The sequence below is a fragment of the Cervus canadensis genome, chromosome 3, assembly GCF_019320065.1.
Source record: "Cervus canadensis isolate Bull #8, Minnesota chromosome 3, ASM1932006v1, whole genome shotgun sequence".
In the NCBI taxonomy this organism is placed as follows: Eukaryota; Metazoa; Chordata; class Mammalia; order Artiodactyla; family Cervidae; genus Cervus; species Cervus canadensis.
The window spans coordinates 40,014,689-40,039,538 of record NC_057388.1 but is presented as its reverse complement, the minus strand read 5'-3'; the positions used below and the strand labels follow the sequence as shown (position 1 = coordinate 40,039,538).

The following is a 24,850-nucleotide window of genomic DNA, read 5'->3' as shown; positions in this document are numbered from 1 at the left end:
TTGAGAAATCCACCTTTTTGTAAGCATTGTGAGAAAGGCCATTGTGAGCACTTCACCTCCCACTGCAGACGATGAAAACAAAATCAGCCTGAACGCTGGCAGCTATGGTGCAGTCAGCCCAGTATCAGTCAAGCAGGTCCTCCTGCAGAGAATTTTGAACTTGCAATGAATGGCCTAAAGAAGGAGAGCGAGCTGAGAAGGTAATCTAGTATCCAGCTGTAGGGTCCATTTCCCAAATCTGGCAGTCCTAGTATTAATAGTTGTCAAAAGTCAGAGATACTTAATGTCGTTATTTATTAGTATCAAAAGTCCTCTGTATAAACCCCACACCACATACTCCATTCATTAGCAGTCAAGCATATCCCTACTGATTAGTGACATTCAGCATCTGTTCATATACCTCTTGGCCATTTACATGTTTTCTTTGGAAAAATGTCTATTTAAGTCCATAGTAGTAGTAGTGAAGTTGTTCAGCCATGTCCAACTCTTTGTGACCCCATGAACTGTAGCCTACCAGGCTCCTCCGTCCATGGGATTTCCCAGGCAAGAATACTGGAGTGGGTTGCCATTTCTTTTTCCAGGAGATCTTCCTGACCCAGAGATTGAACCCAGATCTCCCGCATTGTAGGCAGATATTTTACCATCTGAGCCATCAGGCAAGTCCCATTTAAGTCCATAGCCCATTTTTAAATTGAGTTATTTAAATTGAGCTATTATAAATTGAGTTGCTTGTTTGTTTTTTTTGGTTTTACTTTTCGCTTCCCTTAATTATATGAATTCCCTTACACGTGTAAACTAAAAAAATGTAGGAGTCCTGTATATATTTTGCTGATTAATTCTTTTTTTGTCCCACCTTCCAAGGCTATTTATTGATTATTGTGTGCCAGCTACTGTGGGTTCTAGGTCTACAAGTATAAATAAGAAGCTCTCCCTTATACAAAGGGCTTAAAGTTCAGTTGGAAAGACACATAAAAAAATGACTACAACAGAAATAGATTAAGCCAATAAATCTTTGTTCTCCCCTTCCCTTGATTTCCATCTTCCAAAAGTAATTATTTCTCACTTTATATATATATACATATATATTTAAACCTTTTGACTTCTTCAGCCATTTTTTTCCACCAGCAACCCCTGTGTCTGGCAACCACAAATCTGTTCTCTATCTATTAGCTTGTTTAGTTGGTTTTATTTTGTTTAAATACATTTTTTTTTTAGGTTATACATATAAGGGAATTCATACAATATTTGTCTTTGTCTTACTTCACTTAGAATAGTGCCCTCAAGTTTCATCCGTGTTGCTGTGAACGGCCAAGATTTCGCAATTTTTTATGACTGAATAATATTCCATTGTATGTGTGTATGTATGTCTGTGTGCTTGTCTGTGTATCTCAATTTCTTTATCCATTCTTACATCAATAATTACTTACACTCTTTCCATATATCTTAGCTATTATAAATATGGTGCAATAAATATGGGGATGCAGATGTCTTTTCAAGTGAATATTTTCACTCATCTCAAATATAAATATCCAGAATTGCTAGATCATAGGGTAGTTTTATTTTTAATTTTTTGAGGAAACTCCATACTATTTTCTGTAATAACTATAATCCCCACAAACAGAGCATGAAGTTTCCCTTTTCTCCACATCCTTGCCAATTTCTGTATTTCTCTTTTGTCCAAATCCATTTATCTTTTTTTAAAATATATTTGCTTTTTTCAATTATTTTATGTTGGAATAAAGCTGATTAACAATACTGTGTTAGCTTCAGTTGTACAGCAGAGTAATTCAGCTGTACATATAACATACCTATATTTTTAAATTTCCTTTCCCATTTAGGTTATTAGAGTATTGAACAGGGTTTTCTGTGCCATACAGTAGTTCTTATTAGTTATCTACTTTAAATACAGCAATGTATACATGCCAATCCAAAACTCCAAATCTATCCCCTCCCACCTTCCCCTCTGGTAACCACGCATTTGTTTTCCAGTCTGTTTCTGTTTTGTAAATAAGTTTGTTTGTATAATTTTTTTTTAGATTCAACATATAAGTGATATCATATTGTATTTCTCTGTTTGATTTACTTCTCTTAATCTTGATAATCTCTGAGTCCATCTATGTTACTACAAATGGCATTATTTCTTTTTAATGGCTGAGTAACATTCAGTTGTATATATGTATCACATCTTCTTTACCCATTCATCCATCAATGAACATTTATGTTGCTTTCATGTTTTGGCTATTGTAAACAGTGCTGTAGTAAACATTGGGGTTCATGTATCCTTTCAAACCATGTTCCTCTATGGATATGCCCAGGACTGGGATTGTTGGATCTTACAGTAGCTCTATTTTTGGTTTTTTAAGGAACCTCTACACTGTTCTCCATGGTGGCTGTACCAGTTTACATTCTAGCATAGAAGGGTTCCCTGTTCTCCACACCCTCTCCAGCCTTTATTGTTTGCAGACTTTTTGATGATGGTCATTCTGACTGGTATGAGGTGATATTTCATTGTAGTTTTGATTTGCACTTCCCTAATAATGAGCAATGTTGAGCATCTTTTCATGCATCTCTTGGCCATCTGTATTTCTTCTTTGGAGAAATATCTATCTAGGTCTTTGGTCCATATGATTTGGGTTGTTTGATTTTTTGATATTGAGCTGCATGAGCTATTTGTAAATTTTGGAAATTACTCTTGTTGGTTACACTGTTTACAAATATTTTCTCTCATTCTGTGGGTTGTCTTTTCATTTCATTTATAGTTTCTTATGCTCTGCAAGGGGCTTCCCTGGTAGCTCAGCTGGTAAAGAATCTGCCTGCAATGTAGGAGAACTCCAGTTCCATTCCTGGGTCAGGAAGATACCCTGGAGAAGGGATAGGCTATCCACTCCAGTATTCTGGAGTATTCTGTTGGCTCACACAGTAAGGAATCTGCCTGTAATGTGGGACCCGGGTTTGATCCCTGGATTGGGAAGATTCCCTGCAGGATGGCATGAAAACCCACTCCAGGATTCTTGCTGGGAGAATCCCTATGGCCAGAGGAGCCTGGCGGGCCACAGTCCATAGGGTCACAAAGAGTCAGACACAAATGAGTGACTAAGTACACACACACACACACACACACACACACAGTGCAAAAGCTTTTGAGCTTAATTCAGTTCAGTTCAGTCATTCAGTTGTGTCCGCCTCTTTGTGACCCCATGAAGCGCAGCATGCCAGGCCTCCCTGTCCATCATCAACTCCTGGAGTTTACTCAAACTCATGTCCATCGAGTCGGTGATGCCATCCAGCCATCTCATCCTGTCGTCCCCTTCTCCTCCTGCCCTCAATCCCTCCCAGCATCAGGGTCTTTTCCAATGAGTCAACACTTCGCATGAGGTGGTCAAAGTATTGGAGTTTCAGCTTCAGCATCAGTCCTTCCAATGAACACCCAGGACTGATCTCCTTTAGGATGGACTGGTTGGATCTCCTTGCAGTCCAAGGGACTCTCAAGTCTTCTCCAACACCACAGTTCAAAAGCATCAATTTTTCAGTGCTCAGCTTTCTTCACAGTCCAACTCTCACATCCATACAGGATGGGATACCAGACCACCTAACCTGCCTCTTGAGAAACCTATATGCAGGTCAGGAAGCAACAGTTAGAACTGGACATGGAACAACAGACTGGTTCCAAATAGGAAAAGGAGTACCTCAAGGCTGTATATTGTCACCCTTCCTGTTTAACTTATATGCAGAGTACATCATGAGAAACGCTGGGCTGGAAGAAGCACAAGCAGGAATCAAGATTGCCAGGAGAAATATCAATGACCTCAGATATGCAGATGACACCACCCTTATGGCAGAAAGTGAAGAGGAACTAAAGAGCCTCTTGATGAAAGTGAAAGAGGAAAGTGAAAAAGTTGGCTTAAAGCTCAACATTCAGAAAACTAAGATCATGGCATCTGGTCCCATCACCTCATGGGAAATAGATGGGGAAACAGTGTCAGACTTTATTTTTTGGGGCTCCAAAATCACTGCAGATGGTGATTGCAGCCATGAAATTAAAAGACGCTTACTCCTTGGAAGGAAAGTTATGACCAACCTAGATAGATATTATTAAAAAGCAGAGACACTACATTGCCAACAAAGGTCCATCTAGTCAAGGCTATGGTTTTTCCAGTAGTCATGTATGTATGGATGAGTTTAATTAGATCCTGTTTATTTTTGCTTTTACTTCCATTACTCTAGAAGACAAATTAACAAAAGATATTGCTGCAACTTTTGTCAAAGCGTGTTTGATGTGGATTGTCTTGAATTTGTAGATCACTTTGTATAGTTTGAATGTGTTACCAGTATTAAATCTCTGAATTCATGAACACAGAAATGTCTTTCCATTTGTTTGTGTCTTTAAATTTTTCATCAATGTTTTGTAGTTTTCTGTATACTGGTCTTTTATTTCCTTAGTTAAGTCTTTTATGTCTTATTATTTATGGTGTTATTGTAAAGGAAATTATTTTCCTAATTAAGCCTTACATTGACTAAACAATTTCCCACTGGGAAAATGTTCCTTCAGATGCAGACTTTGTGTCAAAGAAGGCTGGAAGCAATTTCAACTTTGTCACTTACTACCTGACAGACTTCCTATAAGTTACTAAACATATTTGAGCTTCAGATTCTTCCTTGTAAAAAGGATTAAAATAATACCTTAATGGAAGAAACATTGTGAAAATTATAGATAGTGTATGCAAAGCGTGAAGCCTAGTGTATTACTCAGGATTATATAGAGAAAGAACAAATAGGATACATAGGCCTAAAAACCAGGAGCACCAAGGGACAGGAGAAGATGGATGTTCCAACTCAGTCAGGCAGAGGGCAAATTCAACCTTCTTTCACCTTTTTGTTTTACTCAGACTCTCAACGTGTTGATTGTTGCCAACTCACATTGGGGAGGGCCATGTGCTTTACTAAAATCACCAGTTAAAATGCTTATCTATTCTAGAAACACACTTGTGGACATACCCGTAAACAAGGTTTACCCATATATCCAGGCATCCTGGGATCCAGTCAAATTCACACACTTTTTTTTTTTTAATCTTTTGGTGGTGTAGTTATTTCAATCTAAAGGTTTATCCATTTGTGTATCCCCTTTAGAACAACCCTACCAAGAGAGGTTGCCCATGTTTATCAACTATTTATCAACACATTAAGTTTATTATTTCATCAACCCTGGCTATTAGATACCATTTTAAAAAAATATCTCAGCACAATCTTTGTCTCTTTATCTATTATTTGTCCTAGTCCCACTCTTTAAGGTCACACAGAACAAGTCTCACTCATCTATGACGGCCTCCTCGTCAGACCACAGTGCTCACGTTCTCCTAGTGCCCTCTCAGTAAAGGCCCCACACCAAGTATAAGAAAAATCCAAGACTAGCCTCTGGTCCTTCAGTTCCTAAGCCTCAAACATATACTTGGACAAATACATTTTGGCTTCCTCTAGGCCACAGATGTTCCCCATCAATGCCTTGTTTCCCTGGAGTACTAAAATTTTTCACTAACTATCCTCTACATTATAATACATTTATAGAATTTATTTTTCAGAAAATGTGACGGTGATATGGTTTTGCCGACATCAAAGAGATAAGAACTTTCTGGAACACACAGATGTAGCCTGGGATGCAAACAACTCCATCAGACAATCACCCAGTTCTGAACATCGCAGTATTATACTTCTATTTAATTCCTTCAAGTACACTGCTAACATTTCTCATACTTGAAAGCAGATTGCTAGACAAAAAAGTTGTCAATGACTGCTGTAGGATTGGAATCCATCATGCTTCAGCAAGGCCTGTTAAAGTCAATTCTCTCTCTAGCAACCCAACCGTCTCCTCCCATGGCAGCTTCTCTTCACAACCCAAATTCTAGCTTCTCAACCTGCTGTCTCAATATTTTCATGCTCATATTTAATGTATTTTGTTATCTTTGGCAAGATCTTGATCAATACTCTCTTATTTTGAGGCAGCTGTGATCTACTTTCTTTCACTCTTGGAAATGATCTGCTCTCCTATATGATGTCTACTTCTACTATTGTTTATGAAGAGTAGATCCCATGAGGATGTATTTTTTCATTACTAGAGGAGTCATTAAATTTATGTAAAATTTAAATGAAACATATAACAAAAATATTTTTCAAGTTACTGCAAACCCATGTTGGAAGAATACAAACAATTTTATTAAGCAATATTTCTGAATCCAATTTTGTAATAAGAAGTTATTGGAGTCTACCAAGCAGCAAGTGTGGTCTCAAGTTACAATATAATAGAATTAAATGAATGATAATTATAAGAATACCCAAGAATAGAAAGCAATAAGTGACAAGAAATATATGGGATGTATTTAGCTAAGAATGAGCATTAACAAGGGATGGTTTAGAAATGAAGTAAAATTTTAAAGAATAAAATAATGATAAAGACTAAATGAAAATAAAGTACATCTCTTCCTTTGTTAACTCAATATTTTCATATACTCAGAGAGAAACATTTTTACTCCCCCCAAAAGCCTTCTGATTACTATGAAAAAGGCCTGTCTAGATAATGAAACAAGAATTTGAAGATGAAAGGATAATAAAAGAAGAAAATGTTATATTTTCTAAACTACAGGGATATAATTTTATATTACAAAGAGAAAATGAGATAAAATATCCATTGAAATATTTTTCTCCATTCAAGCAAATATTAAGTATATAGGACCCATTTGGGAAGAGGGCAGATTCCAGTACAACGAAGCTCGTACTGAGTAACATGAAAAGTATAGTGAATTGGGATAAACTACATCTGTTTTTAGATAAATTCCCTGCCAAACCACAAAACTCATCTTTGAACAAAACTTCCATCAGCACATCCAATTCTAAAACATTGCTGCTTCCTACATAGAACCGAGAAGTCATTTTAGTTAAATTTCCACTCTTTTCAACAAGTCATTGCTTTGTGGGGACATTTATAGATATCTGCATTATTCTCATTGTTGTTTCTTATAGCTATACAGGTAAAAAAAAAAATATATATATATATAAAATGTAAGAGTCAGCACCAATATATAAAAGCATTTGAAGTAAAACTGTAGCGTATCCCCAAAAGGGAGGATTTTTAGGACATAAAGTAGGGATATAGTAGAGAATCCATTAAGGGTTCTCAATTTTCAGGAGAAATCGAAAGATGAACAAAGCAAGAATAAAGAAAGAGAATAAAGTCAGTGGGATTTTGGTAAAAACAAAACCCTTGAAAGATAAGTAAAAAGAGAATAGAAATATGACAGGAGCTAAACATTAAAAGGAAAACAAGCAAGAAAACTACTAAAGTGAAGGTTAGTACAAAGACAGGACCAAGAAAATGAAGGAAAAACATGATCACATAATGCTGCAAGAAAGCTTCCCAGTGTAAAATATCTTTAACTTCTGATCAACTTTTTGCTTCTAAGATGAATATATATAACACTCTCTGAATGTGAACTTTCCATGAAAATAAGCCAAGATAATGTTGTATCGTTTCCTTCCCAATTGTAAATATAGGCTTTGAAAAAGTAGCCTGCAGCTCACTCTTTAAGATTCCTAGTGGACAGGTAAGTATTTCAAAAAGTGGAAAAAAAAAATCTACTAACTAGTATGCTAAGATTAAAAAAAAAAAGAGTAGATGAACTTGTAAATTTGAAGTTTATTAATACATTAATTTTTAACAGTTTGGTAATGAACCAATTCCTTTCATGGATCACAACTTTGTTGTGGTGAAGGGGCTTGCATAACTCAATGAAGTTATGAGTAATAGGATGAAAACTATGACAAACATAGCATATTAAAAAGCAGAGACATCACTTTGCTGACAAAGGTCTGCATAGTGAAAGCTATGGTTTTTCCACTCGTCATGTACAGATGTGAGAGTTGGACCATAAAGAAGGCTGAGAAGTGAAGAAGTGATGATTTTGAATTGTGGTGCTAGAGAAGACACTTGAGAGTTCCTGGACTGCAAGGAGATCAAAGCAGTTATTCCTAAGGGAAATCAACTACGACTATTCATTGGAAGGACTGATGCTGAAGCTGAAGCTCCAATACGAAGAGCCAACTCATTAGAAAAGACCCTGATTCTGGGGAAGACTGAAGGCAAAGGAGAAAAAAGGAGAAGAGGATGAGATGGGTATATAGCATCACCCACTCATGGGACATGAATCTAAGCCAACTCCCAGAGATAGTGAAGGACAGGGAAGCCTGAAGTGCTGCAGTCCATGGGGTTGCAAAAAGCTGGACGTGACTTAGTGACAGAACAACAACAACCAGGAGATAGTGGAGGACTGTGGAATCTGGCATGCTGCGGTCCATGGGGTCTCAAAGAGTTGGATATGACTTTGTGACTATATAGCAACAATAAATGCACCAATAGATTTATAGATCTATTTTAAATCTAACATATTCAAAAAATGACAAACATTATCAGGAACAAAGCATGTGTTGTTTCCAACTTCATTACAATCTAGTCATTTTAAAAAATACATTTATATAAGCCTGGAACACTTGGGGGTGTATAAGAACATCATGTTTGTCTGCATTTACTGAATACATTCATAAATTAATCATAGACAGTTTAATCAAGTGTTAATTTGAATATAAATTTGAACTGATTATAAATTGTTTCTAGACAGAAGATAGTTAAAATATTTTATACCAAGATATGCATTCCATTTGTTCAGCATTTTCAGGGAGTGTCGTATTCTATTTAGATGAATAGTCTAGCCTTTCCCTATTAGAAGCTCAAACTTTTAAAATTTTAATCACCTTTGAAGGAAATATTTCTCAAATATTACCTTTTTTGTGTACGTTAACTTTTGATTTGCTCAGGGTCATTATAAGGAAAATCAATAGCTGTGCTGCATTGCAATACTCTGCTATTTTCTGGGAGACTGACAAGTGCTCCCACTATAACAAATAATCCTATGTGACTCTTTTTTTTTTTTTTAATTTCATATGTACAGTTTTTGTACTTTTCGCCTGTCCTGAGTCACTGTCAGGTTATCAGTATGCCTGTCTCTAGGAGTCTCCATTGTCTAATCCACTGCTATATTTTACCATCAATTACAGGACCTTCCTATCTCTCCTATTTGTTTGGCCTCATTACCTCTGTTCTCCACCTCACCACTGACATTCTGTACTAGATGTAGAAAAATCAAGACAGTCCTTATAAAACTTTGACAAAAATTAAAGCAATCATGAAAGGAAAGGAAAGTGAAGTCACTCAGTCGTGTCCGACTCTTTGCGGCCTCGTGGACTGTAGCCTACCAGGCTCCTCCATCCGTGGGATTCTACAGGCAAGGGTACTGGAGGGCATTGCCATTTCCTTCTCCAGGGGATCTTCCTGACTCAGGGATAGAACTCGGGTCTCCTGCATTGCAGGTAGACGCTTTACCCTCTGAGGACATAAACTATATGACAGGGTAATTATCATTAGTTTAAGAAGTATTTGGCTTACATTCAATAGAACATGGGATGTGTCCATGGTGAGTTGCAGGAGGGCTACTGGAAGATATAGTTTTGTTGACTAAGTTTAGTAGGCTTTGAATTTGAGTAATCTAACAAGCAATAGATCACTATGATGAAAACTAGACTATGAGGAAAGGCCATAGGAAGATAAGATATGAATTCTGGAGAAAGTATTAGAGTTTATAGGATACTGAGAGAGAAACAAGTACAGGAACTCAGAACAGGGACTCATGAGGTAAATAATGAGAATTAAGACAAGAACAAAATGATTAAAATTATAATACTAGAGAATCAAGGACAAAGGTTCTGAAGCTAAATTGATGTTGTAGCTCTAAACTTCTGACCTAGAGCATTTTGAATTAGGAAGTGGATATGTTCCAGAGTTTCAATTCTGTTTGAACTTGTAGGTAGGAATTAAGGGATTCCCATTGCTTTCTTGGAGGGAGGAACCTAGGCATTCATTCAACTTATAGTGAGCGCTTCCTAAGTGCCAGAAACCATACTAAGCTCAAGAATTAGCAGTGATCCAAACAAATTATTTAACGTCTTGAGGAGTTGACATTCAAGTGGGTGGATACTGAGAATAATCAAATAAACAAATGGACATAGGATGTATTTTCAGTTATAATCAGTACAATAAAGAAAATAATAGAGGAAGGGAACAAAGAATGTCAGCAGGTGATATTTTGGATAAGGTTGCCAGGTAAGAGTTTTCTGAAGATTCTTAGATGAATATCATGAATAAGAAAAAGGGATATATGGTTGTTTTGAAAACAAATAGTCTAGGAGAATGAAATGGCAAATTCAAGATCCCAAATAAGTGAGAATGTGCTTGTTCTATCTGAGGAACAGAAAGGAGGCCAGCATAGCTAATAAGCTGAAGACATGCGTGCTAAGTCACTTCAGCTGTGTCCAACTCTTTGTGACCCCATGGACTATAGCCCACCAGGCTCCACTGTCCATTCTCCAGGCAAGAATATTGAAGTGGGTTTCTGCGCCCTCCTCAATATGCTGAAGATAGTATGAGTAAAATTTTCCATTTTATTATAATTAATAACAATTGTCAATTTTTTAAATTGGGCCTTAAAAATTCATATTTTAGACTATTTAAGAATAAACTCTAATGAAAAAAATCCCATGTAGACAAGATATGTTGACTACTTGAACTTTATCTTATTTGCTTGTTATATACATACATATACAGCTCACAACAGATCTAAGAGAGCTGATAACTGTGTAAAGAGGGACTCACTGCTTCAGCATATTAAATTTTAACCTGATCTTATGAATAATTTTCCATAATTGCCAGGGTTTAAAGTCTTCAATAAGGAAGAACTTTTGTATGAAAGGAATCTTACACAGTATGACTGTTCTCATATATAGGGATAAGAGGGTATTTTTTGAGAAATGATGGCTTAGCTGGTAAAAAATCTGCCTGCAATGCAGGAGGCACAGGAGACGTGGGTACTATCCCTGGGTGGGGAAGATCCCCTGGAGGAGGAAAATGGCAACTCACTCCAATATTCTTGCCTGAAAAATCCCATGGACAGAGGGGCCTGGCAGGCTACGGTCTAAAAGGTTGCAAAGAGTTGGCACAACTGAGCAACTATGCACTCCCACAGGCACGTCAGTCACAGTTTGACTAATATTTAGTCAAAGCACTCAGTATATCTGTCTATTTTGCAGCATGATCAATGGAAGCCTCAAAGTTTCAGATATTGTTTTATATACAATCTGAATGAGAATTATAGTTTATAAAAACATTTCATAAAACCATCTACATCTATCGTAACTTTGTTGGAGATTGAGATCAATGTTCTGAAATAAGGTATCTAGTAATAAAAATTAGAGTACACACAGCTTTCCTATGTTAATAATTTTCATTCCCCAGAGAGAAATAGCAAATATATGGTTAATCAGATTGTAGACACTACTACCTCTTACATTTGAAACATGGAAAATATAAGGAAAGGATGTCTCAGAAAGTTTTATTTTTCAGATTTGAAATTCATATACAAAACTGGCTTTTGTAAAGTAGGATGATAGGTTATAGTTTTCAAATAATGTATGAAATAAGTGTTTGAAAAAAGTTTGACAGGAAAGGGGCATCAGGGCATCACTGAGAATAACTGGAATAAATAAAACTTCTCCTTTAGGAAGACATTTATGTCTAATATAAGACTAATAAAGAGAGGCACTGATCATCACTATATCGATATTATTTTAGAGAAATGTGAACTCTCATGTAGAAGACTGTTGTAATCACTTTGACCAAGCATTGATGTTGCGGAACGAGTAAATGCACTGTCTTTGGCATTTCCTGGTGACTCAGATGGTAAAGAAGCTGCCTTCAATTTAGGAGACCCAGGTTCTATCCCTGGGTGGGGAAGATCCCCTGGAGAAGGAAATGGCAACCCATTCCAGTATTCTTGCCTAGAGAATCCCACGGACAGTAGAGCGTGGCAGGCTAGAGTCCACAGAGTCGCAAAGAGTCGGACATGTCTAAGCAACTAACATTTTCACTGAACACTGTCTTTGAAAGTCATGGAAATGTAAGATACAATAAATATCTTTCAGTATGTATCAATATACACATAAACATTACAAAATAGTTATTATCAATATTGTTATCCATTTTGTGCCCACTCAGAAAAACTCGAGGGTCTTGAAAATATTTACCCAATTGGCAAAGGCAAATAGGTACTGCTTGTTTAAGTAGTGGAGAGAAATACAAGTAAAAAATTTAAAGTCAGGCATTTTTTTCTTCCCACTATATGAATGTCATGATATATATTTCATACAAAATCTCAATTTGTTTCAGATAAAAATTTATAAGGGATGTGTACAGGAGTTAGAAAATCATTGTAATTAAACATGTAAGCTTGAGGGACTCTAAGTTAACCCCAAATATCACAGTTTTGGATAATATCATTGTGAGATATCATTGTGAGGAGAGTCAAAGAAGCAAGTCTTATGTCCATTGTTACTGGCTTTATTTTAATAATGTACTCCAAAAAAGGTTGGTCCTGATTCTTTCATCTATATTGAGCAAAAACATATAGAACCAACATGGAAACTGATTTATTGTAGTTTAGGTAATACTAACAGTAAACAGGTCATTTTACTTTCTTGACTTCAGTTTTTAAGCTATAATTTAAATAATAATATTAAATTAGTTAATTAATTTATTGGTTTGTCCCGTCTACTCCCTCTTGGGAAAAAAAGAAGACTTAGAAATTGGCATTTGCATTACATATTTTTTGAAAAGGCTGGGCTTATAAAAGTCCCAAACCAAAACAGAATTTTATCACATTTTAATGCACAATAACACTTCCAGTCTTGGTATCTTACACAGGAGCAAAGCAGCATGCAAAAGTCATATACTCTCTGTAAACAGCTTTGAACACAAATTGAATCACTTACAAAAAACCTCTGGCATTATAAGATCTCAAAGGGGTGTAAAACTTCACTAAATGTGTTTTTCCTTTACTGGTCAAATGAACGTGTAGTGAATCTTATGTGCAAATGTTTAGTGTTCCTAAAGTGAATACCAAAATGCATGGCTTAGAATCTTCTACAATAGGAAAACTGTCAAGAGAAAGAAAAAGAAGGAAACATCAAAAGAAAAAAAAAATTGTTACAATATGTAATAACAGCTGGACCATTTTAACTGCAAGCTCCGAGAATCTACTGTTGCTGTGGGGGTTATTATTTACATAGTAAAAAATTTCTCTTGTAACAGAATATAAGGGAAAGAGAAGAAAATGAATTTTCTCTCTCTTTGGTATCCTGGAATGACAGCAATCTTAGCATCAACTGAAGCACTGATCTGCCCTTCAGGAAATATTTACACTTCAGTGAATAGATGGTTGGGTTTATAGAAGAATGGCTTTTCTGAAGATTGTTTATAGTACCAATAATGATTTTTCATTGGATTGAGCATCCCTCAGACACCAGTACTATCTTGACTGGAAATAGAGGATTAAATTTCAATAATACATGTACCTAGCTAATGCTAAAAGAAGTGGATGTGGACTTTAATTACTGAAAGTGAACGATTTTATGTAAAATTTATTGTATCTCAACTCATCATAGGAGTGACTGGCTTATTTTTCTAGAAAATTATTCATCCTTAATACTTAAAATTTTATAGAATTGTATGTGATAAGTGAGTGCTATTCTTCCTGATATATGTACAAATGCGAGAAAAAACTGATTTTCAGAATCCTTGTAGTAAAACTGTTTAAGAAACTAGGTGTGCTGTTTAAAGGAAGAGGAACCAGAGGTCATATTGCTAACATCTGCTGTATCACAGAGAAAGCAAGAGAATTCCAGAAAAACATCTATTTCTGCTGCATTGACTACTCTAAAGCCTTTGACTGTGTGGATCACAACAAACTGTGGAAAATTCTTAAAGAGATGGAAATACCAGACCACCTGACCTGCCTCCTGAGAAACCTGTACACAGGTCAAAAAGCAACATTTAGAACCAGACATGGAACAACAGACTGGTTCCAAATAGGAAAAGAAGTAAAGTAAGGTTGTATATTGTCACCATGCTTATTTAACTTCTATGCAGAGTACATCATGTAAAATGCTGGGCTGGATAAAGCACAAGCTGGAATCAAGATTGCCAGGAGAAATATCAATAACCTCAGATATGCAGATGACACCACCACCCTAGTGGCAGAAACAGAAAAGGAACTAAAGAGCTTCTTGATGATGGTGAAAGAGAGTGAAAAAGCTGGCTTAAAACTTAACATTCAAAAAACTAAAGTCATGGCATCTGGTCCCATCACTTCATGGCCAGTAGATGAAGAGACAATGGAAACAGTGACAGACTTTATTTTCTTGGGCTCTGAAATCACTGTGGATGGAGACTGCAGTAATGAAATTAAAAGATGCTTGCTCCTTAGAAGAAAACCTAGACAGCATATTAAAAAGCAGAGGCATCAATTTTCTGACAAAGGTCTGTGTAATCAAAGCTATGGTTTTTCCAGTAGTCACATACGGATATGCGGATTATACCATAAAGAAGGCTGAATGCTGCAGAATTGATTCTTTTGAACTGTGGTGCTGGAGAAGACTCTTGAGAGCCCCTTGGACAATAAGGAGATCAAACCAGTTAATCCTGAAGGAAATTGAATATTCATTGAAAGGACTGATGCTGAAGCAGAAGCTCCAATACTTTGATCACCTCATGTGAAGAGCTGCCTCATAGGAAAAGTCCCTGATGCTGGGAAAGATTGAGGGTAGGAGAAGAGGGGGACAACAGAGGATGAGATAGTTGGATGTCATCACTGACTCAATGGACATGTATTTGGGCAGACTCTGGGAGATAATGAAGGACAGGGAAGCCTGGCATGTGGCAGTCCATGGTATCACAAATAGTAAGACACAACTGAGCAACTGAACAACAGCAAGTCCATATACCATGATTAGGAGAAACCACAGCATTAAGGTGAAGCTGAGTGTCGTATTTGCATTATCTTCTGTCAGATGCCCTAATAACTTGCTGAGTTTGATTTGGTCCTCTTAAAAATGGAAGGAATCAAGCTTATGTCCATTTAAAGAAAAACTTTAAGACCAGTGGTTTCTTCAATAAATAGAAAAATAGCTTTGCTTCATTTTAAAAGCAGAACAGCAAAATACAATATTGAACGTTATAATAGAACTGCTGCTCTGGAACACAACCATGGATAATCTCTCTAAATAAATAAAATTATTGTCTAGGTGCAGCTCAAGGGACATGGGTTTAGTAAATGATGACATTCAGGATGCAGGCTGAGGCAGTGTGAGTGGCCAGTGGGACCATGAACGCAGCATTCCAAACACGGGAAGTAAGTCAGGCAGGATTCACGGATTTAGATCCCTGGGTAATTCAGCACTTTGGACAGTTCTCAAGGGCCATGGCTTCCTTCTGTAGAGTACATATAACCTTTAGACTACCAAATGTACTTATTTAATTCTACCTGTTAGTATCTCATTTATACCCGCAGATGACCTTAATCCCCCCCTCAAAAAAAAACTGCCTGCATTCATCCACAGAACTCTGTGGTCTATGGTTCACATGAAGCCTATATCTTCAGTCCTGATATGTAGGTCCATGGTGTTATCTCCTGTTACTTGAGGTTATGTAAGGCTGAAACTATGCCTTGTTATATTAATCTCATTTTCAACCTGACTGAATATGAAAAGATGAAGATGAGGTCATCCAAGTCATGAAAGAGTCTTTACCAACACTTGATGGTCCATTAGAGTCAAGTCCTCTGGGCCATTTACTGGCAAGGCCATTTGGCAGCGGTTGTATAACAAACTGAAAGAAGTTGCTCATACTAGATGGGGGATTGGTGATGCAGAAAAAAAAACTTTAAGAATCTGCTAAAATGCTGTCTCGTGCTATGTGGCCTAACTGCAGATGGTGGTACAAGCATATTAAAGCTTTCCTTGTAGCCTCTGATAATAATAGAATTATTCCTTTGGAGCAAGAATGTTGAGCCAATATCTAAGAAGCAGAACTAAAATCTAGTTTCTAATCAAAGAACATATTCTAAAATTTGTCAAATTAAAATTACTGGCAACAAGACAAAAGTATATACATATATATATCAGTCTTAAGAATCCCATATAGTTAACAGATATGAGCTGAGAGGAACTCAATTTCTAAGTTCTTTAATGGATTCACAGATATCAGAAGTGAATTTTCTTGTCTGGCTGTGAGCTGTGAAGAATAGGCATGAGAAGGCATGAGAATGGTCTAGCAAGAAGGAAGAAGAACAATGGCCCAAAGAGTGCAGAAGGGAGAACATATATCAGGGAAACTGGCATTTTATTAAATAAAACTTACAAGAGAGTGATACAAGAAGGCTTGATAAATACAAAAGCTCTGAGGTCTGTCTTTACCTAGTGGAGTAGAACATGATTGCTACTCAGTATACTCTGAAAGAACCAACAGTAGAAAATGTTGGCATTCCTTAGGCTTCCATGATGGGTAACACATTAATAACACAAGTAACCCTGGTAGCTCTGAGTTTAGAGCTTGTGATTAATCCTGAAGGAATAGCAGTGATTTTTATTAGAATGCCAATTCTATTGATTTCTGAGCTGTAACTATAGGACAATCTGAAGATTTTGAGATTTGAGAATGCTCCATTCATGTCCACCCAGATGGCTATAATGACCTAAGAAAAGAGATTCTTATTTATCCAAGTACACAACGTGTTTTTATAAATAATAGCCCTGATTCTCTGAAGTCAAGTGTAAATCAGCCTCATTATTCAAAAATCAGCTCTATGAACACGGGGGTGATGAACAATTTGGCAACAATTCAACCAACTTTACTCTCAGTGCTAAAAAAATGTCTGAAAAAGATTCAGGACAATCCACCCTGAATCATAACAAAACTTAGTTATGTTTGTATGGTTTCAGGATATTTCCCTCAAAATTTAGCTGAAACCTACAATTTAAGCTAGGCTTTAATTATAAAATATTGATATTAAACTCCATGGCATCTAGTTTATCATGAAAATACAGGAAGTTTAATATGAACATTTGATTTAATTTTTTACCTTCTATATAGTTAATACAATCTTTAACAAAACAAAAGAATAAGTCATATTTGTTAATCATACTACTCTTGGAATGATCTTGGTTGTTAAGGCATAGGTTCTTTGCTACATAAATATGGTAAGAAATACAAGGCATTATTATCGGCAGACATAGAAACTAATGAATGATGTTGCAAAGTCCACAGGAAAATATACTACAACATTCATTGTTAATTTACTGACTTCTTTGATATCATTATTTTCTATTATTTATACAGGCATTTTTCATGTATATTTTAAGGTATCTTATATGATCAGCATAGCTTTTTATTTAACTGCTATGTATAAGACAGATAAGCAACAAGAATATATTGTATAGCATAGGGAATTGTACCCATCAACCTGTAATAACTTTCAATGGAGTATAATCTATAAGAATATTGAATCATGCTGTATGCCTGAAACAAATATAATACTCGAAATCAACTATACTTCAATAAAAATAAGTTATATAATATTTTTAATCAATCTTCATTATCATTCATTTTTGACAAGAAGAAGAAGAAACAGTATTCAAATATAAAGTCATTTTCTTTTCCTAGGTATTTTTGCTTATTTCCTATGAACATGGCAATAAGTAGCTTAATGTCTGAGCTATAACTTAGGCACATGTCTCAGCCTAAATTGCCATAGAAGTGTGAGGCAAAACAAGATTATAATACTTCTGGCAACTTAAAAATAAGTTCTGAGTTCTTAAATAACTATAGTCCACTGGACATTTATAAGTAAATGAAGGAGGAAAAAAGTGAACAAACTGTTACAAATCTAGTTGCTCACTGTAGACCTCTGATATTTGATGGGTTAAGCAGCAATGCATATGAGTTTTGTTTTTAGTATCACATACTATTAATTATAGTTCAGTAAGACTAGATTCATCTTTGAACTTCATAGTACGTATAAGCAAAGTTTACATATACAATACTGTGGTATAAGAATAAAAGTATTATTTTCTACTGCTTTCTAGTTCCAGTAAAATCTCACTGTTCAGACACAGATCTGTAATTTCATTAGATATAAACTATTACATGCCTGTAGATGCTACTTAAAATACACAAGGAATCATGTTGTTATTTATTTGTATTTTTCAATGCTGTCATTATCCTTTTACAGGTAAGACTACTGAGATTCACAGACACTACCTGGGTTACTTAATATTCACAGTGGGTGAGGAGTAAAGGCAGGTTTGGAACAGAAGCAGATCCTGGCTTAGGTTACAGTGCTTTTTCTACTAAAATGTACTTCCCACATTCAAGGTTTTAATTTCATTCATTCATGTTGACACAGGCACACAAGGAAACTTGTGGTAGAGCTTTGGAGTTCATCCACAATTTATTTTTCCTATACCATCATTTTCTACCAGAGGCCAGTGAAGGCAAGTGAAGTGAAGTAACTGGAGAAAATGGCACAGAAGTAGTTACAGGACTGTGGAACTCAAGCCCTGTGGTCCTTTGCTGCTGCTGGTGCTAAGTCGCTTCAGTCGTGTCTGACTCTGTGCGACCCCATAGACGGCAGCCCACCAGGCTCCCCCGTCCCTGGGATTCTCCAGGCAAGAATACTGGAGTGGGTTGCCATTTCCTTCTCCAATGCATGAAAGTGAAAAGTGAAAGTGGTCACTCAGTCGCGCCCGACTCTTAGCAACCCCATGGACTGCAGCCTACCAGGCTCCTCTGTCCATGGGATTTTCCAGGCAAGAGTACTGGAGTGTGGTCCTTTAGATGCTACCTAAAGATGAAGATACTTTAGCTGGAGATCACAACTTACCCTCAGGATATCTGTAACACAAGGTTACAGTGGAAATATACATATATATTTCTATTGGTATCTCAAGAGAAGAATTTACCCAGACATATTTTAAATTTTCTTTACAAGATACTCTTCTAAAGTGACCTCATTAAAGCTCTCAAACCAAAACAATAGCAATTTAGTAATGTGGTGTTCTAATGCATTTCAGTCGAAAGAGAAAAATGTGATGCAACAAGAAATAAATTCAGCAGTAGAGCTGTGCTTACCTTCATAAGTCCCACTTTCTAGGAGAGCACCACTTTTCTCCAATTCCATAAAATCTTCAACAGTGATGAAAATATAGTCCACTCCAGGGACCTCACCCTCCTTATGTGGCCTTGTGGTGCCTGAATAAGGAAAAAATTAAAAACAAAAGAAAGACTCTAAGTGATTTGTTGCTGAATTTTAGAAATACCACCATACTTTTGAATATTCAATAACACTTGTTTGTACATCCTGTGAGTTGGCAGTTTGCATTTGTCCTTCTGTTTGTTTGGAAACAGAAAATAGCAGGGGGTTATGATTAAAGGAGACATACAAAGCATTTTTCTTCAAGTTTATAAAGGGCTCATCGCCATGGAATGTGGCTGCAAAGATTTTTCAGTGAAAAATGCAGACCATTGTGCCCTTTTTGAAGAGGTGGTTTGAATATTGGGCCAGGAGTCTGCTAGCTCAGGAATTTACATATCTCACTTCCATGAAAGGAACTCTATTGTTCTGTAGACCGCTTTGCTATGACATAAAATATAATGGAAAATAGAAATGTTAGCAAAATGTCAATTTACTTTTATATTTTCATGATTTGCTCCTTTGCGGGGGGAGGTGTTGTCATTTGTTAAAAATTATTTTGTACCAAATAATGGCTGATTTAAAGGATCAGAAAATCTTTATTATTACTTAGAATTAAATAACTAAATACTAATTAGAATTGAGAAATGATTATAATTAAATCAGTATTATAATGTTCGTAACATAGTCATTTTTCTTCCTTCATTCTTGCCTTTAATTCTAATTAAATTGGGAGGTGATACCCTCCCAGGGGTCATTGCAAGGGTGCACCACTCTTGTTTCCTGTATATCACGTATAGAGTAAAAAGGCACAGGAACGCAATCCTGTTGCTCAGTATAGCTCCACTGGAGAAGTCAGGTTCCGAGATCTCTGTCCAGCTTGTGAGGTGAGAACCCAAAGTGAGACATATCAAGGCTGTGGATTTGTTTCCTGGAACACTTCCTTTCCTGAGAAAGCTTTAAGCATCTTCCTTCCTTTTTCAGTGCTACATACATAAGACCTTTCGCATAGTCTGACTGGAATTTCCATGAGGCATACATGCAAATAGTATGCACAAGTACATAGAAGGCAAATATGTAAACAAAGTACTAATACACTTGCAGGCTTATTGACATGTAAGCTATCGTCCACATTCTCTATATACCAGAAAAAGTATTAATATTTCAAACCCTTAAATTTATTTTCACTCTCCAAAATCTTTATCAACTAGGCCATGGTTCAATCAGTTCTTCCCTTCGTCTAGTAGGATCAAATCTGGATGACAAATGAGTGGCATAAACTAATGTCAGGATATACAATGTGTTGGAAAATTCATTTTGGGTAAAAAATGATTAATTTCCACTGGAAATATTTTTTAAAGTTTGAAGGCATTATGTTCTAAAATTAAATTTTACAACCTTCGTTGAGGGTTGCAAAACAATTTTTCCCCATAATCATGTTTAATGACTTCCCCCTGAATTTGAATTTGTTATTTTAACTGTGCATTTTATAATATTCACTACTGCTTTTATGTTATAAAATACAAACCTCCCACACCTAGTATGCATAATGTTGTCAAATCAATGTTTCTATGAGAACCTTAACTTTCAATACATTGACTTTTTATGTGCTTAACCCTTGTGAATTAAAAGCCCATTAACACGGTTTTTGGCAATCAATTTGTTTTTCTATTTATTTAGAACACACTCTAATCATTAAGAAAAAATCACATAACAAAGTTTCAGTTTTCCTTCCTAATTCATCTGCATGTTTCAGAAGCTACACACTTTGACTAATTAAATGTTTGCAGTGCAGTAATGTGCCGCTAGCACAATGTAAGCATTGCCCACAAGCTTGAGGGCAGTTTCCGGGGCTGCTGACTTGACTAACGGGAGTCGCCTCACCGAATTCTAGTGAACATGTCAGGGGCTGTGCTCTTCTTGGAAGGACCATTAGTACTTCGGTTTACTGGTTGGTTTTCCATCTTGCACATCAGGCCAATGTGACAGAGTTCTTGCCTCAGGGATTCTGCCTGTGACTGCATCATTGTCACCTGTTACTGTTGACCTGCCTGATGCTAGCTGCCTATTAGGCCTGGGGGCTCGCCTACTTCACTCTTTATTGATGAAGTTCTATAGTACATTCTTAAACGCTGCAATTCCCATCTTTGGCATCAATCTCCTACTCTTTTCTCTCGCTCTGTTCTTCTTTCTAATTATAGCCTCCAGTCTCCTGATCTCTCTTAACTTTCCTGATGTTCCTCATATTTGACTTCACTTGCTTTTCTATCTACCAAGGGACTGGGGATCTGAAATGTCTTCTTTCCTTTAGTCCATCTTCAACATTTCCCACAGCTTAATAAGCCTCCGAGTTCTCTATCAGCTATTTAATTCATAGACTAGAGCTGCTGTAGAAAACCATGAGCTTTCACTGACAAAGTACCCTACAGATTCAGGCTTTTTAATGTTAGCTGTTTTTTTTTGACAAGCTTTTTGCTCATTCGTTTTTATAAACTGAAGAATAGTTGATTAAGATGTTGTGCCAATCTCTGCTGGTCAGCAAAGCTGACTCAGCTTTACACATATTTACATTCTTTCTTTAAAATATTCTTTTCCATTATATTTTATCTCAGGAGACTGGATACAGTTCCCTGTGGTATACATAAGGACTTTGTTGCTTATCTGTTCTAAATGTAATAGTTTGCATCTACCAACCCCAAATTCCCAGCTCATCCCTCTCCCCTCCCCCTTCTAATGTTAGCTTGATTCTACTGATGCATGGAAATCCTTTTAATAAGTATCTCTTTCCCTCTCTGACACCACCCCACCATTTTCAAAATTGCAAAGGTTTCGGCTTTCAGCAGAAGACAGGTCATTCTCTTTCTGGTGAAAGAGATATTCTGAATTAAAATTTCTTAAAGTTTCCTAATTTCTACCTCCTTCATCTGCATTATTTTCATCCTTAATTCTAATCATCCATCCATCTTATCGAGACTAATCTCTTCTGTTTTCTCCCAAAGTCTAGTTTTTATGTTTTATCAAAGTCACACATATATTTTAAAGACTCTATACTTCTACAAGGTTTGTTATTCTACAAGTGTACAAGCTTTTATTTTTTAATGAAGACTTTTGTCACCCCTCTTCAACACACTTTTCATTTTATCCAGACACTTTTAACTCTTTTAGATGATTTCTGTTTTACCTCAATATCTTAGAATAATTAACTTATGATGGTACTTGTTTTTATTTTAGTCACTATTGTGAAAGTGTCAGTTGCTCAGTTGTGTCCAACTCTTTGCGACCCCATGGACTATAGCCCGCCAGGCTCCCTGTCCATGGGATTCCCCAGGAAAGAATATTGGAGTAGGTTGCCATTCCCTTCTCCAGGGGATCTTCATGACCAAGGGATCGAATCCAGGTCTCCCACCTTACAGACATTCTTTACTATATGAGCCACAGGGAACTACTGCTTTCTTGGTAAAGCGAATGAAGATTTAGCTCTTTTTGCCCATATTTCTTCATATCACTTCCTCACATTACTTCCTCCTTTTTTCCTCCTCCCATTCTCCCAGTAGAACAAACTTTCATTAGATTACTACTTAACATTTACTATAATAATACTATGTAAATCTATTTCCAGCAGAACTATGCACTGCACTGATTAATTTTCCTTCCTTATATATTTTTACTCTAAATTGAATATTTCAATTTCTACATTTCCACATATTGATCAACATTTCAATTAGTTAATTCTCTTTTCCTTGGATAAACAAATCTCTTAGAATATACAAGAATATTTAACATTTTGTTAAGTTTATCCAATTGAAGACATTTCTCCTAGAGACTTCTGACCTGTTTCAATGTGGACCATGCTCATCTACCACACAGCAATCATCCTGGGAGCACCATTTACCATCATCCTGGGGATTCACTTTGCCTCTTCCCTGTGTTTTATCCCCTTATCCCCAGATCCTGTATCTCTTTTTGTAGTCCATTCCCTCATTTTGGCAGAGCGCAGTCAGAAATCTTTCATCAAAAGTTGTATGGGAGCTACATTTTTTGAGACTTTGTATGTCTGAAAATGTCTTTATGCAACCTTCACGAGAGGCAAATTTGACTCAGTATTTCAGGAAAATAGCATAATGAAAGCATATTTCCATCTTGCTTCTCTTGTTAATGTCACCACCATTTTTCTAGTCATGCATGCCCTGAAACTCCCTAAGTGCCACATTTCAGGTCTCTTTCACTCTCTTATTGTATCTCCAAATAGTTGGCAAATTCCAAGCCCTATAGCCCACAGTGTCATCCTTCTATCCTGTACTGTCTCTGCTTCAAAGACCTCCCTCCTGGACCAAACGATGCCCGTGTCACTAGTGCGCTTGCCTCTCCTTTCCAGTTTATCACTGAACTACCTGATCAGCCATAGTAGAGGACGGAGTTTATCACAGCCTCCTCAAAGGATTTATCTGCCCAATCTGTAGTCAAGAAATTTGACCGAAAAAAGTAAAGAGAGGAAAACACTACAAGTTAAACACAGTCCGAAAAAGCTCAGATTCTATCACTGACAATAAAGGCAGCTCTCAAGGTATGCCAGGTTACAGAGTCTCTTTAGAGGGATTTGCCTTGATGGAACATGTGCGAGGACATAATATAGGAATTTTCCACTTCAGAAGTATCTTCCTTTCTGCCCTACCAAGTGTCAATCTCATTTAATTTTAGCCTAAATTTTCCACCATTAGAATTACTCTTTGGCTTAGACAAGATAGAAACTAACTTTAAAGCATATGCTATAGTAGACGGGAATGTGAGCCATGGAGTCAAACCGCCTGAGCTTGTTGATGCTCTACCATGCGCTATCAGTAACATCTTGAGAAAGGTTTTTCATCTCTATAAACTCTAGGAATAATAGGAATAATACCAGTAGCATCTTTAAGTAATTAATTTGAAGAACAAATGAAATAATCCATATAAAGTACTTAATGTCTGGAAAATTTTAGGCACTCAGAAAAAATTATGTGTTAAGTACTCCTGTCTGAAAGAACAGAGATGACATCACGGATAGTTGCTTTTCCCCATGAATTCTTGCCACAAATGATTAATTGAGCACTTAAGTGCCAAACACTATTAAGGATACCTGGTATATAACTTTGAGGAACACAGAATAGAAAAGAAACTTACATTCTAACAAGAAGAGACAGAGAATAAATACATAAAACATTTTTTCTAAGTAATATAATATTCTATAAAGGGTTAAATTACCATAAATCATATGCATTGGCATATATGGACTATTTAATGAGTAAATTACTGAGATTTTTTAACCATTTGTTTCGACAATACAGAACAAAAGTTTGACTAGAAAGACTGTAAAGGAGCTGAAGGGAAGCAGAGACTTGCAATATGTGGGCTGCAAGCCCCGAGGGGTGTGAGGCTGCACCATGACAGGCAGCCTAGATTAGGAGTAGGCCTGGTTTTCCAGGGTAACATGATTATCAGGCCACCTGGAGCCAGCCAATCAATATGCGCCCAGTAAGGAAAAGGGAACCTATCAGGGGAAAGCTGAAAAGCCCGCGAAGGCCCAAGTTTGAAAAAAGCCCGCGAAGGTTTGAGCCAATAAGATTACTTTCCAAACATGTAACCAATCCACTTAAGCCAGCTACCAACTGCTTATGCACACCTTATAAATTGGGTAACAG

General features: G+C 36.6%; 1 protein-coding gene across 1 annotated transcript in view; it reads right to left on the bottom strand.

The window, feature by feature from the left end:
* MAGI2 (membrane associated guanylate kinase, WW and PDZ domain containing 2) overlaps positions 1-24,850 on the bottom strand; it is a 1,406,679-nt gene that overhangs the window by 576,037 nt on the left and 805,792 nt on the right. The window contains 1 exon segment of the mRNA XM_043462935.1: positions 19,115-19,234. Coding sequence (XP_043318870.1) covers positions 19,115-19,234 — 120 coding nt within the window.